At 37.2% G+C, this 14860-nt stretch overlaps 1 protein-coding gene across 3 annotated transcripts in view; it reads left to right on the top strand.

Moving 5' to 3' along the window:
- The window catches only part of ATP2B1 (ATPase plasma membrane Ca2+ transporting 1), a 62627-nt gene that overhangs the window by 35580 nt on the left and 12187 nt on the right, over positions 1 to 14860 (top strand). For all 3 annotated transcript variants that reach the window (XM_021389676.1, XM_021391335.1, XM_021390481.1), the window contains exons 4-15: positions 803 to 1057; positions 1138 to 1263; positions 1591 to 1728; positions 4704 to 4742; positions 5113 to 5274; positions 6164 to 6378; positions 6967 to 7209; positions 8958 to 9199; positions 11678 to 11915; positions 12806 to 12985; positions 13066 to 13153; positions 13409 to 13515. In XM_021389676.1, the coding sequence (XP_021245351.1) occupies positions 803 to 1057; positions 1138 to 1263; positions 1591 to 1728; positions 4704 to 4742; positions 5113 to 5274; positions 6164 to 6378; positions 6967 to 7209; positions 8958 to 9199; positions 11678 to 11915; positions 12806 to 12985; positions 13066 to 13153; positions 13409 to 13515 (2033 nt within the window). The remainder of the gene's footprint in view (positions 1 to 802; positions 1058 to 1137; positions 1264 to 1590; positions 1729 to 4703; positions 4743 to 5112; positions 5275 to 6163; positions 6379 to 6966; positions 7210 to 8957; positions 9200 to 11677; positions 11916 to 12805; positions 12986 to 13065; positions 13154 to 13408; positions 13516 to 14860) is intronic.

Genomic DNA, 14860 nt, shown 5'->3' with positions numbered 1-14860 from the left:
AATATTTGAAAAAGTAGATACCTACCTATGTTATACTGTTGACTTGCATTGTCCAACATGCTAATGCTGTAAATCTGATGGAAGACAATAAGATTGCGGAAACACAGCTGATCATTCCTTATGGAGAAAACACTAGGACTCTGCTTGCCTTAAAAAGGCAACACAGGATTTCCCATGTCATGGTCTAGGCTGATTCTAGCCAAAGTAATGGGAAAGACAAAATATAAGCAGCAGGAACTATAATCTGTCAGAGATCAGCCAAGCTTCTTTGCAAGTATCTTGTTAGCTTCATCTCAAATATTTAAGCATTTTGTAACTTGTGTCCATTTGCTTTCTTCAGGAAGTTAGCATGACTTAATTTTTTTTTCTTGATTTGCACTGTGACACACGTAACTTTGCAATTTAAGAAATGAAACTAAAAGTTCAAAACAGAAGATGGAGGGATCTGGCCTTAGTTAAACCAAACTTTAGCAATTGCATCTGGTTTGCTGGGAGAAGGGTAAAGTAGGAAATGTTGACGTCAGGAGGTGGATAACTAATTGTCCAGTCTTTGCCTCTTAACATGCGTCATTTAACAAGATAATGCAAGCTGGGTAACTTTCTTTATCAGCTTCTCTTGTGTTAATATAAGCAGGGATATTCTTTGTGTGCTACCCTTATTGAAAATAATCTAAAATTGCCAAGAAGGCTAGCAAGGAAAATGTTTAGCAACCATTCTTCTGTTTGGGTAAACTTTTATTTTATGAAATAATTATCTATGAAAACTTTCTGCTCTAAATGCTGTAAATCTTGTTTTCTATAGTATGTGGATCAGTAAATGTTGGTGAAGAGGAGGAGGAATCTGAAGCAGGTTGGATTGAAGGAGCAGCAATCCTCCTGTCTGTAGTTTGTGTTGTATTAGTAACAGCTTTCAATGACTGGAGTAAAGAAAAACAATTTCGAGGACTGCAGAGCCGTATTGAACAGGAACAGAAGTTCACAGTCATCAGAGGTGGCCAAGTCATCCAAATACCAGTTGCTGACATAATTGTTGGAGATATTGCACAAGTGAAATATGGTAAACATATTTTTAGAGTTGAACTTTATTTTATTTTTAAAGAAGGATCTGAAGTCAACATACCTAATAATCTATTGTAGGCGATCTTTTACCGGCTGATGGCATACTCATTCAAGGAAATGACCTCAAAATTGATGAAAGTTCACTAACTGGTGAATCTGACCACGTTAAGAAGTCTTTGGACAGAGATCCTATGCTGCTTTCAGGTGTGTAGCATTTAGCAGTTCTTGAAAAACGTGATTAGTTTTCCTTTGGGAACTGACTATTTTAAACTGTGATATTTAAATCTTGTAAACTGGACCTTATCTAGGCTGATGTCTTCTGCAAAACTCTGTCCAAGTGAACAGATTCTTAAAGCTGATGAACATTTCATATGGTTGATTATGATAGTTTTGGCAATTATATTACTGTGTTTTAAGGTATCTATATGCATAATCTTACGATTCTGTCATTATGAAGTTTGAGAATGGATTTCCTTTGTGCTCTTCATTCAACTGTTGAAGTTTCAGTAGAAATCCAATGCCTTCTTCCAGGTACTCATGTGATGGAAGGCTCTGGAAGAATGGTAGTTACTGCTGTAGGTGTGAACTCTCAGACTGGAATCATCTTTACCTTGCTTGGGGCTGGAGGAGATGAAGAGGAGAAGGAGAAAGAGAAGAAGGACAAGAAAAGTAGGCATAATAAGATTATTTTGCTGGGAAGGGGTGGGTAAACTCTTGAATATTATTGAATGGAAAAGTATTATAGTCATCTGGAGATCTTTGAGTCTTATACTTTCAGTAGGTTTCACAAAAAAAGGGCCCAGTGACCTGAAAGTGAACACCATTTAAAAAAAAATGCACATAGCAAAAGTTTAATTAAAAACTTGTGGTCACACTGATTATTAGAGGTTGGGAAGTTTATAATTTTTAGCCAGCCTTACTGTGTATAACTTGTTAAACTGCCATCTCATGTCACTTCAAAGTATGTTTGTGTCTCATAACAAACACTTGTTTTTGACAAAGAGGTTATGAACAATAAATCAGCCTAATGAGCATCTAGTTCTGCTTTTGATTGCATCTTGTATGGCAAGTTCTTTAATGAAAAAATCCTACATGAAAAGGAAAAGTTTGTATCATTGATACACTGAGTTCATGGGTAACTTCAACAGAAATATAACATATTTTGGTAAAGGTAAGCAGACAGTTTCTTCTGTCAGCCTTTTCTTCCAGAGTTGTAAACCTCAAAGAAGTACAAAATAAAAGAACTTAGTGATTTATTTCTGTAAACTTTCCTTTTAGAAGAATAAGGAAATCGTAACCCAGACTGTATTAGAGCTCTTCTGTGAAGTGTGAAAGAGGATGTCTTCCTTATTTGGAAGGATTTAATCAGCGACTAGAGTTATAAGTCATAATCTTTCATGCTGTCGAAGAATCAAAGCTCAGAAATGTTAACTGGTGATGTTTTGATGGTAGCTTTCACAAGGTGTGTTAAGGACTGAACTTCACCACCACAAAGTTTTCGTAGAAACTGTTGTGAGATAAACTGAATGAGAGGGAGTCTGTGAAGGTCTTTGCAGAAAGGTATGCTCTTTCTTCAAAGAAATAAGAAATGGTGATTTTAAGACATACAGGAATGTGCTTAGGAATCTTGGCTCTCAAACTAAACTGGTGATTACTGAAACTTGTGCTCTGTGCAGGGGTTAAGATTGAACTATGCCTTTTGTCTTGGTAGCCTTATCTACAAACAACTTCACAATTCCGGCCCTTCCTGAAATTTGCTTTGAGTTCAGAGGGAGATTCAAGCTGAAGTGAAATAGTGACAAGTAGAAGCTGATTTGAAACTTTGACAGGGATTGGTTTATAGCATTTTCCATCTTTTGTTCTTCTCTAACTGAGGAGGGAGAAGGAAGCAAGCATCAGTACTAGCTGCTATGGGTCATATGGTGAAGATGGTAGCTTTTATTGATATTCTGCTAATGTGAATTATATAAGCAGAAGTCTTTTTGTCAAAAAGTGTTTTCGTGTATTGTTGGAACTGAGAACGTGTTTTCTCTTTGTCTCCCAAGATAAGCAACTTCCTCTTTCCCTTAAGTTATGTGACTGTTAAGGTTCTCCTTGGTAAAATTCAGGTTAGACTAAATTAGCTTCTCTGTGAATGTTAAGGAGATTAAAGTGGCTATTTTTAGCTGGCTGTATACGTCTTGGTTCAGAGTAAAAGCATATGTATGTGCAGGGAGTTAGAAGCAATTCAAGTGTAGAACTTTGTTGTCATAAGAGAGGAAAAAGACCTAGGAAAGAACAAATACTAAATCACCAGATAATGAATTCTTAACAAGTCCAAAGTGACATCTTCAGGAGAAGATAAGCATGCTGTTTTTCTCATCAGCTGTTCAGAGGATGCTGGGGGAAAACCTTGTATGTATAGAAACCAGATCATGTCAGTAGTAATATAGCAGTGCACTGGAGGTATTAAATGTCATGCATGATGGGCTGCTTGACAACTTAATTTTCTTCTAGCTGAATTTTATTCCAAATTTTCTTCTAGCTCTTATTCACTTTAGGCTGCTTACTTTAAAGCAGAATATAAAATGAAATAGCAGTGAGACTGAACAGTTCTGAGTTCTGTTCAAAGTTCTTTAATTTTGTTCTTTCATTTCAAGTTATTGCTAATAGTAACTATAACTTTAGATCTCTCTAATTAGGAGAAAAGCTGCCAGTTTGTCTCTTGTCAGGGTGGTATGCTAACCATCTTACCTGAAAACCCGAACAAAAAAGGGTAGTGACCTTTTAACAAGCTACATGTTGACACAGTTAGATTTAGTTGCATTTAATGCTTCGTTCATAAATTTCAATCATTAATTTTTCATTATTCTAATGGTCTTCGTGATCCTTTGCTGAACTCCATCTCTGAACAGAGGTAGGAGTGGTATTTTGTTAGGCACTAGAACTATTCTCTTCATTCTTTAATGTTGGTATGTTGCCAGCAGATTATGTTCATGCTTGCGTAAATAGGGTTAGCATAGATCCAGTAATCCAGCACTGTGCCTCCATTAAGCTTTAGTGTGGATTATAAATATTTATTTTTATAAATATACTACAGTAACTTCAGCAATGCTGTGCAAAAGCACTGATTCTGGAAGTGGAATCTTGAAGTTCATTGCAGCAGTAGTCAGGTAGACTTGCCGGTGTTGAACAGAGTAAGAATGAGACCGCCAGGATCTCTGGCATGTCACAAATCCCCTTCCCAGTAAAAGTTTAGGAAAGCCTTTTAGGTGCTTTCCTCACAAGTAAGTCACTACTCTCTTCAACTGAAGACACTTTCATAGGACAGCTATCTGTCCAGGCAAGGCCTTCTGCTATATTTCCATTCAATTGCTTACGAATGTTTGTATCAGAGTCTGTGCAAACTTAACTATGGCTGGATAACGCTTTCTCTGCATGAGACTTCTGCTATCCAGGAAGTCCAAAAAAAGTGATGTGAGATGCTTCTGTGAGTTAACTTACACTGACTGTTTATGTCAGCCTTCTGTCTCCCAATTTGCTTTAGTTTTTGAAATACAGTTTCTTGTCTCAGCAGATATTAAAATGTCTTTAACGTAAGCCTTAATACTGAAATGAACTCTGCATGGCTAGTGTGAAACATAACTTGTTCCCTTCTCTGACAGGCAAAAAGCAAGATGGAGCTGTTGAGAACCGTAACAAAGGTAAATGCAGTTGCTATGATCCTCTCTTCTAAGTACTTATTTTCTGTGTGTATGCAGTGAAGACATAATTTAGTATGAAAATGCTTATTGCATCCTTCTATTCAAAGTGCCTAGGTTAAATGTAGTCGAAGTAAATCTTCCTAAAAAAAAATGCTTAAATGAACTTGGCAGTCTTAAGTAAACATTGCTAAAGTTTATTTCTGTGGTATCTAGCTATGTTTTTAAATATTCAAGGATGTTATGCCATCTCTGGATATCAGGTACTACACAATACTTGCACTAAGTTATGCCTGATAGAATCAGGCTTTTCATGTACTGTTGATTTCAGGGATACTAGAATGGCTAAATCTTATTTGTTTGTAATTTCTAGCTAAAGCTCAAGATGGTGCAGCTATGGAAATGCAGCCATTGAAGAGTGAGGATGGCGTGGATGGAGATGAAAAAGACAAGAAGAGATCAAATTTGCCAAAGAAAGAAAAATCTGTTCTCCAAGGCAAACTTACGAAGCTTGCAGTTCAGATTGGCAAAGCAGGTATCCTTACCAGTACTCTTTTTGCTGATGTCTCATGTTTGCATGAGAAGATAAGCTGATCAAGGCTAGCTACTGAAGTGAAGCGTAAAATTCAAACGTATTTAAGTGTGCCATCATGCTTCAGTGTGCTGATGGCTTCTCAGACTGCATAATATTGGTAATATTTTTCCTGATTTAAATATTCAAGCTTTAGTGTATTAGCTCCTAGGACAGAAAATTCAAACTCTGTAATATTCGATTACTGTTATAAAAGATACTTTTAGATAAACCTAGCATTCAGCGATGTACCTGGAGAACAGTAAATTGACGGTAGAGTTCAACAGGCTGTTTTTGGTGTTTCACGAGGTGCGATTTCTTTTGCTCTTTTTCTTGTGCTGTCTTAAGTGTGCCACTCAGCTTGTTAACTTTAGTTCTAATTTGTCTTCCCAGTTATTCCAATTTCATTGAACATTGTGCTTACCTGACATATTAACTCCCAGCTTCAGCAGGAAGTAAGGTATGGAGAGATACCTGCTTTCTCTGCTGAGTAAGTCACCAGTGTAGTCATGGAAGGCTTGCTGAACTCTTTTAATCATGATGCTGCTTAGTCAATTTACTTTACATAGTGGTCTCTTCTTTTCACAATTAGATCTACACTTTTCAATTAATTGGGGAAAAAAAAAACAGTACCCATAGTTTAGAGGCTTTTAAGTGAAATTCATGAGGAAATATTTGTGTTGAAAGTCAGTACATCCCTGAGAACTATCTTTGTGTTTTCTGAATTGCCTGTTTAAATTCTGAGTTGTAACTTCTACAAAGGCAGAAATGTTTGCCCTTGACTTATCCAGAATCTGTATTGTCAAACATTTGAACTATTTTTCTGAAAACTGTTTGTTCTCTTTTTAACAAGGTTTGTTGATGTCTGCAATCACAGTCATTATCCTTGTGTTGTATTTTGTAATTGATACCTTCTGGGTCCAGAAGCGACCCTGGCTTGCTGAATGTACACCAATTTATATTCAGTACTTTGTGAAGTTCTTCATTATTGGAGTTACAGTCTTGGTGGTGGCAGTACCAGAAGGTCTTCCACTTGCAGTCACTATATCATTGGCTTATTCTGTTAAGGTAAGTGGATAGATGGGGAGCAGATTTTAAAGACAAACCCGTTTAAGTAAAGACGTGCAAGCGACATTAGACCTTTACTTGTCTAGTCCTCACTCTCTTAGCTGAACAGTTAAGCTCTCAGTTTGTATTTGATGTAAATTGTGATACTGGCATCTCTGAAATATAAAACCTATGTTGTTGTGGTAAGACTGTGGCGTAGCTTACTTCCTCCTTTGAGTAAGCAGAAACAACAGACTTGAGCCAATAGAGTCCCACCTTACTTGTAAAATATGTTTTAATATTGCATTTGGTAAAGCTCAGTCTGTATCCATGCTCTGTGAACTATTTCCTCATTAGTCTGTGAGTAGTAACAGTAGTTGGTCTGGCATGCGGCTGTGAAAGAATAGGTTAGCTCTGTTTAGGAATTTTGTTCAAGATGATGCTTACTGCAACCTGATAGACTTAAGGGAATCCTTACAGCAGCCAGGCAGGTAACTTAAAAGATGAGCATGCTCTGAAACTGCCGTATGAGACTGAAAACTCTAAATGAGAATTTCAAAATGGGAAGTGAAGATTATGGCTAACTATTAACCACTTTTATTTTCTTAGAAAATGATGAGAGATAATAACTTAGTGAGACATCTGGATGCATGTGAAACAATGGGTAATGCAACAGCTATTTGCTCAGATAAAACGGGAACATTGACTATGAACAGGATGACAGTGGTCCAAGCTTACATCAGTGAAAAACATTACAAAAAAATTCCAGCACCAGAAGCTATTCCAGAGAATATAATGGCTTACCTTGTCACGGGAATTTCTGTTAATTGTGCTTATACTTCCAAAATACTGGTAAGTACACTTCTTCATTCTAACCAAAGCAACTAAATGTCTTCTTCAAAAGATGATAATCGTCTGGTTGCCACAAGGTAGTCAGCTAAGTGTAAGTGTGTGGCAGAAAGCTGTATAAAGTGTTTTGTACCTACTATGAATTACTTAACAGTTCATTTAAGGCTGAACTTTATTAAAAAAAAAAAATTGTTTTGAATTGATGATTCAAAAGTATGTTCTCCTTCCCTGTAAGTTGATAAGCTTGTCTAAATTTGTTTTCATAGGGTGAACTGTTTATTTGGAAAACATCTTAGTTTGATTTGAGTGCTACTTCAAAGTTGACATGTTAGGGTAGCATAAGATTAACAAAATTTGATGGGAAAATGCAGGTACAGATAAGTTTAGATTTTTATTTCAGGTACTATTGGTACAAATTTGTAGGCTGTGAACAAAAGCAAAACCACTGTCCAAAAGTCACTTGTCAGCCAGCAAAGATTGAACCTCCACAAGAGTTTATTTGCTAGCAATGGTTGAGGGGGCACATCAAGACCACAAGCACCTATCTCTCTGGAATGAGTTCCAGCATGTGAGAAGTTTCATAGTCCAATTCCTGAAGATCTCTTTGTAGAAATGAAAAGTAGCTATATATAGACTGACCAAGTCTCTTAGGCAGGTGCTCTAGTCCCTCCATTTTTGCAGCTGGATTTGCACCAGTATGCCCATGTATGGGGAGCACGTTAAACTGAATATTTTAGAATTTAGCATTCAGTAAAATACAAGATGTTGCAGCTCTTAACAATGAAGATAGATCCCGCCTTATGATTAGTATGGTTGTGATCTAGATATCTGAGGCCTGGTCAGGCAAAGTAAGTGCTCCTGCCTTTTTTTTTTTTTTTTTTTTTTTTGCTACAAACTACAATGTGATGTTACACATATATATGCTCAGAAACATCTTCAGAAAAGTACTCCTTTATGTATGACACAAGTCAGTAATCGCAACTGTTCTGTGTAGGTTCTCCTTTTTTTTTTTTTTTTTTTTTGCTACAAACTACAATGTGATGTTACACATATATATGCTCAGAAACATCTTCAGAAAAGTACTCCTTTATGTATGACACAAGTCTGCATATTCCACATTTCTGAGATAAGAACTTGTTCTAAACTTGTTCTGGTATTAAAGGGCTGAAAACTGGAGAGACTTCAGAAACATGTTAAATAGGCCACTGCCTGGAAAACAGAACTTGTAGTGAGGCTTAAGAAGCTTAAAGACTTAAGTCTCTTCAGTAAAAGGCTTCCAGGTGATGCGCTCGCAGTATATCATTAAGGAAGAGCTGTTACAGGGGAGAGAGGATACGTTAATTTAGCAGAAATAATGGCATTCAGTATTTTAAAGTCAGTTTCCTTAAATTTAATTATACTTATAAACTGCAAACTTATTCAGGGATCCAGTACACCCAAGTGATCCAGACAGTTATTTCAAGCAGTGGAAACACTAAAAAGAAAGGTCAGCTCTGCATTTGATATAAACTTCATGGGTGATTTTTGAGCCTGAGAAATGGTTTAGAAGACTAAACAGGTGCAGAAGTCACTTATGAAAGCCAGTAGTGTGAGCTTATGACTCATAGGAATTTATAGATTAATCATTGCAAAAGTGAAACTTCTCAACTCAGAGCTGAACTTAGACTCGGCTTTCTTGTTTTCTAAATGCTGTACTTCAGTGGTTTCGAAGTTAACCTCCTAATCAGTGAAGATTCTTGTTTTTCTTGCAGCCTCCTGAAAAAGAAGGTGGTCTACCACGTCATGTTGGAAACAAAACTGAATGTGCCTTGCTGGGTTTTCTTTTGGATCTAAAACGTGATTATCAGGATGTACGAAATGAGATACCAGAAGAGAAGTTGCACAAAGTGTACACCTTCAATTCTGTTAGAAAATCCATGAGTACTGTGTTAAAAAACTCTGATGGCAGTTTCCGAATATTCAGTAAAGGTGCCTCTGAGATAGTTCTTAAAAAGTAAGAACAGCTACTATTTTACTTCAGCACTTCTAATTTGGCTAAACTTTGTGAGACAGTGAACTGCTAAACAACATTATGGTGTAGTCTGCAGATTATCTCTGTAACTGTTTATGAACAAGTGCAACAGTCCTACACCCTTGGAATAGATGCTAGCTTCCTGGCTTGTGTCCCTTGATTATTTGACTTTATACACTAAAACGGTCAAGGAGCATTTGAATTACTTGAAGTCTAATGCATGGGAAGGTACAAAGCAGAAGTACAGCTCTTCAGTGTGTGAACTCTGATACAGGAAAGCCCAATTGTCTAGTTAAACCATCTTAGTTTTAAGTGTGGAAGTCCTGGCAGCTATCTATTTAAACTCTGTCTAGGGTTTGGTGCCTTTGCAAAAGCTTACTTTCAGCTTCAAATGTCAGTGTGAATTGGCGTCAAAGCTGTTCGCTTTAATAGGAGGTTGAACCTTGACCAAGAGAGAAAGTTAATTGTTCTTTTAGTATGACAAAGGAAGTTGTTTCCTTATGCCTCTGCCCACTTCCAGAGGCTTTTTATTTTAGTGATTAGGCTATTAGTGAGAGAAGTGTCACCATTGGAACAAACCTTAGCGTGAAGGAAGCTGTGGTAACTCCGAAGCAGGAGAGGGGAGAAGGCATGCATGCATTATGTTGTCTAGGAGCACTAGTTATAACGAGGCTGTTTTCAGTCCTGGCTTCAGACTGTTTCTAGTCTTAACAGTAGCATGTAGGACATGTTAATTAGTTCATCTTACCTTTTAGCTTCCTACCAGGGCCCAGGATCACCACTTAGGGTCATACTAATACATTAAAGAGAGAAGATAATTTTTTTCCTTCTCCATCAGTTAAGTGCTCTCAGCAAAAGGTCAGTCTTTCAAGGACGTTTTTGATACACAACTTTGGAATAATTCATATCCAAATCTTAGATTTTAAGATTTGGATAAGTTCTGAGAAAGAACGAGAAAACATGGAGTGATTTAGATAGTATTGGAGTAGCCATAAACTTGAAACTATTTGAGCAGCACCATCTGAGAAAATCTTAGCTGTTTTCTTTATCTTCTGCCTGTGAAGTTAAAGAAGTTAATCACAGAGCTTGTAACATGACTTACCAGTTGTGCTGCACATTCTTTACTATCATAGATATGACTACTGAGCAGTGAAAATTTAAACATGACTATATGTGTATATATTTTTAAATAATATAAATGAGTCACCTGTAAGTGTACAAGAAATGCTGCAAAACTTTTCAAGCAGAGCAGTTCTTTATTTACAGTCATGTCTCAAGTATTTTAATTGAAACTTGCTTCAGTCTTTACATAAAACTTACTGATTTCCATGTAGTCATCTCGGTATACTTGGAATTAATCACAAGCACTGTGATTGGTGATAATGCAAGGTAAACTTAGTGGTTGCTGACATTTAAGCAGATAACCAAAATCAGTGGCAGACTTCACATTTCAGTTATAATGAATTACATGAAGTGTAAAGAGACTGCTTCATCTTTATTTCCTAGCTGGAGTGGAAACTTTTATGTGGGAGTTCCCTAAACAATTAGACTAAATACTTGTGTGTAATAGTAGTTTTCTTATCAGATCTGTCAGATGTTTTCAAAATGTCTGAAATCCTTGGATTTTTTTCAGTGTCACATTAGTACTGATTTGCAAAATGAGTAAAATTGGTGAAGACTCAAAGGAGCAAAATTGAATTTATTGTTAAAAGCACTTAGTAGTGTTAAAGTTGTGGCATCATTGTTGGTAATGTATAAATGCTCTCTAGGGAAGCAGTGGCATCTATAGCATAAGGAAACAGACTAAAAGAGCGTGACTTGGAATGCTGGAGTTTGTTATTTTGAGCCTAGTCTCTTCATTTTTTTTACATTAACTTTAAGTAGTTGTTTTTCATTTAATGCTTTACATTTAAGAACTGCCAAATTCTCTTGGATTTGGTAACGCGCGTTTTGATTATTTTCTGAACCTTACTACTCTCGAGGATAGCGTTGGTTCTTCATACTACCCAAATTTGCTTTTAGTTCTGTAAGTTTAGTGCTCAGGCACTGTGTGCACGTTTTGGAAGCTTAATGTATTTCTGAGACATGTGCAGCTGTTAAAGGTGGGACTATCTTGTTGAACTTGAAACTAGATTAACTCACACAGCTAGTGCATTCACTGCATTTAAGTACAATGAGAAATGGTTTCTTCTGGGAGGTAACTAATTTTGTTTCCATAATTTACGGGGCATTATTTTCATCCCTGGACAACCATCTCAGTTAACAGCTAGCATGTTTTGTAGTTAGGAAGAGATTAAATGCATACGGAGAAGATTATCCTAGAGTTACTGCTAGTGTGTCTGTCTGTGTGTCAGTCTGGAAGAACAAAACTGATGGAAACTTAAACGAGTTGACTAAGTCACTTTCCGCAAAAGACTGAACTTCGGTAAACATCTGATAACTTTAAACTTTCCTTTTCAGGTGCTTCAAAATACTGAGTGCTGATGGAGAACCAAAGGTATTCAGACCTAGGGACCGTGATGATATTGTAAAAACTGTAATTGAGCCAATGGCTTCTGAAGGACTCAGAACCATTTGTTTGGCATTTAGAGACTTTCCAGCAGGGGAACCAGAGCCAGAATGGGACAATGAAAATGACATTGTTACTGGTCTGACGTGCATTGCTGTTGTTGGGATTGAAGATCCTGTGAGACCTGAGGTAGGGTCGCTGAGTAAGCTGTGGTGTTTCTGTTTGAGAAGATCCTGATTCATGTTGTTTTTAGTCATGCAAAGAATGAGTTTTGCATCTTTAGCATAGTTAATAAATGAAAATCTAATTTCTTTGGGGGAAAAGTTAATGGAGCTACAAAAGCAGATTAAAACCTTAATGACACTTATGCTGTGTTACTGAAGCTCTGTACAAACTAATGACTTAAGGCGCTTACTAAGCAGTGTCTCGGTAGATGGAACAAGTGGTCTTTTTTCTTCTTTAAACTACTAGGAATATTAGGAGTATGGATTAAGATCATATTAGCCTTTGTGTTTGCTGCAAGGTTCTAAAGGGGGAAGAGGATTTGTCAACTGAGAGCTAAGGAGATCTGCTTGTGGTTGAAGTCTGTGGAGGGGAGTATTTCTCAACAGTAAAAGCTTTTATGCTGCAAGGAGGACTTCATTCTGACCCACATTAGTGTCACTTCATAGTCGAAGTCATGGGCCGACAAGTAGTATGTGAGCTGTAGTTCATTTTACATAATCATAAATGTAAAGCCAGTACTTGGTACTTTTGACCGCTACACCACAGCATGTGTCATGGGGCTTTCTGTGGTGGTTTTGTACACTGCAGTATTGGGAAAATAAAGGGGGAATAAATGGGAAAAACAAAACAAAAAATAACCACCCTTTGCCAGAATAGCCGTTTGTGTGTTTTTCAGGAAAAAAATTAAGGTAAGCTACTTAACTATCTTAAATGTTCCTTAGCAACAGTATTGATGTTAAAATAAGTTATTTTGGTTTGACCTGAAGACACTTCATTCACACGTCTAGATTTATTCAGTGATTGTACAGTATAACTTTTGGTTTTTTTTTGTTTGTTTTATTTTTTACATATAGGTACCTGATGCAATAAAAAAATGTCAACGTGCAGGCATAACTGTACGTATGGTCACTGGTGATAACATTAATACTGCTCGTGCTATTGCATTAAAATGTGGTATTCTGAATCCTGGTGAAGACTTTCTTTGTTTAGAGGGCAAAGACTTTAATAGGAGAATACGCAATGAAAAAGGAGAGGTAAGCATACTGACTTAAGTTGGATCAACTATTTTGTAAATGCTTGTAACTGCAAAATATAATTGATGATCTTTTTGCAGATAGAGCAAGAGCGAATAGACAAAATTTGGCCAAAGCTACGTGTTCTTGCAAGATCATCTCCTACTGACAAACACACTCTAGTAAAAGGTAAATAAAAATTATTTGAACTTCCAAATAAAGTTCTATTTCTAGAAAAAAAATAGTATTACGAGTTGTGGGAAATGCCAGTGAGTGTCTTCATTTGCCAAATGACTTTTTTCCTTTCCTGAGAGATAAATCATAGATGGTTCTGTGCTGTGGTTTTTTTTGTTTGAGGATGATAAAATGGCTTTCTCTTTGAACCTCCACCTTTGTTGTATTGTCTATTTTGAACTATAATACTGAGATGTCATTTTACTTTAGGCATAATTGACAGCACTATCTTTGATCAGAGGCAAGTTGTAGCAGTAACTGGCGATGGTACCAATGATGGTCCTGCGCTGAAGAAAGCAGATGTTGGATTTGCTATGGTATGACTTCTTTACTTTCGATATTTTGAGTACTATTTTAACAAAGCAGTTTATCAAATCATTTTCAAGAAGATTCAACAACCTTACTTGTTTCATGAGCCTAATATACAACTAATTTAAGGGCGTTAACTTCCATGACATTGTCCAAGTAGGCCAATGGCATCCTGGCTTGTATCAGGAATGGTGTGGTGAGCAGGACTAGGGAAGTCATCCTGCCCCTGTACTCAGCATTGGTGAGGCCCCACCTTGAGTACTATGTTCAGTTTTGGTCACCTCAGTACAGAAATGACATTGAGGTGCTGGAGCAAGTCTAAAGAAGGGCAACAAGGCTTGTGAAGGGCTTGGAGAGTATGCCCTACAAGGAGAGACTGAAGGAACTGGGGCTGTTCAGTCTGGGGAAGAGGAGGCTGAGGGGAGACCTCATTGCCCTCTTCAAATACCTGAAAGGTGATTGCAGTGAGAGTGGGGTTGGTCTCTTCTCACTGGTGACAGGTGACAGGACAAGGGGAAATGGCCTCAAGTTGCACCAGGGGAAGTTTAGGTTGGATATCAGGAAAAACTTATTTACAGAAAGGGTTGTTAAACAGTGGAACAGGCTCCCCAGGGAGGTGGTTGGGTCACCATCCCTGAATGTGTTTAAAAACCATTTGGATGTGGTGCTCGGGGACATGATTTAGCGGTGGGTTGTTAGAGTAGTATGGTTAGGTTGCAGTTGGACTTGATGATCTTGAAGGTCCTTTCCAACCTGAGTTATTCTGTGATTCTAGGATTCTCTCACACTGAAAACTGATTACTTTTTTTCTCAGTCTTCTGTCTTTTTTTATTTGATTAAAAATATCCTTGTGGCTGTTCCCAGTGAGTAAAGCTTAGACTGCAGATCTTCAGTCACTTGCAGAGCAAAGCCTTTTCACACAAAGGCTTGTTGCAAGATGAACTACTGGAATTCCTGATACTGGAAAATTCCTGAAATGTGATCTATTCAACATATGGCAAAGTAACTTGAAGTGGTAAACAGCATACTGTGGCTTTCAGTACACCTTATATATTATATGGATTAAGTTTATTCATCTGTTTTCTGTGAAATTATGCAGAACAGGGAGAGTAGGAGGACGGAGAGTGCAAGTTGATGTTGAAAATGCCTTTGGAGATGGTACCATCACATCTTGTACATCTGAAACAAAACAACTTTTTCTAGCAGCCTGGGATCTGTTTTTGTCTGTATGAGTTCAGAACACTTCGCTTTGTTGATTTAAATTCTCAAACACCCTTTGAAATGGTAACTAAACAAAGTCTAACAGTCATTGAAAGTTAACTGCTGGAGATAAAACATTTTAGCCTAAATTTA

The sequence above is a fragment of the Numida meleagris genome, chromosome 1 (genome assembly GCF_002078875.1).
Source record: "Numida meleagris isolate 19003 breed g44 Domestic line chromosome 1, NumMel1.0, whole genome shotgun sequence".
Classification (NCBI taxonomy): domain Eukaryota; kingdom Metazoa; phylum Chordata; class Aves; order Galliformes; family Numididae; genus Numida; species Numida meleagris.
The sequence above is the reverse complement of the archived record's forward strand: the minus strand, read 5'-3'. Positions and strand labels throughout refer to the sequence as shown.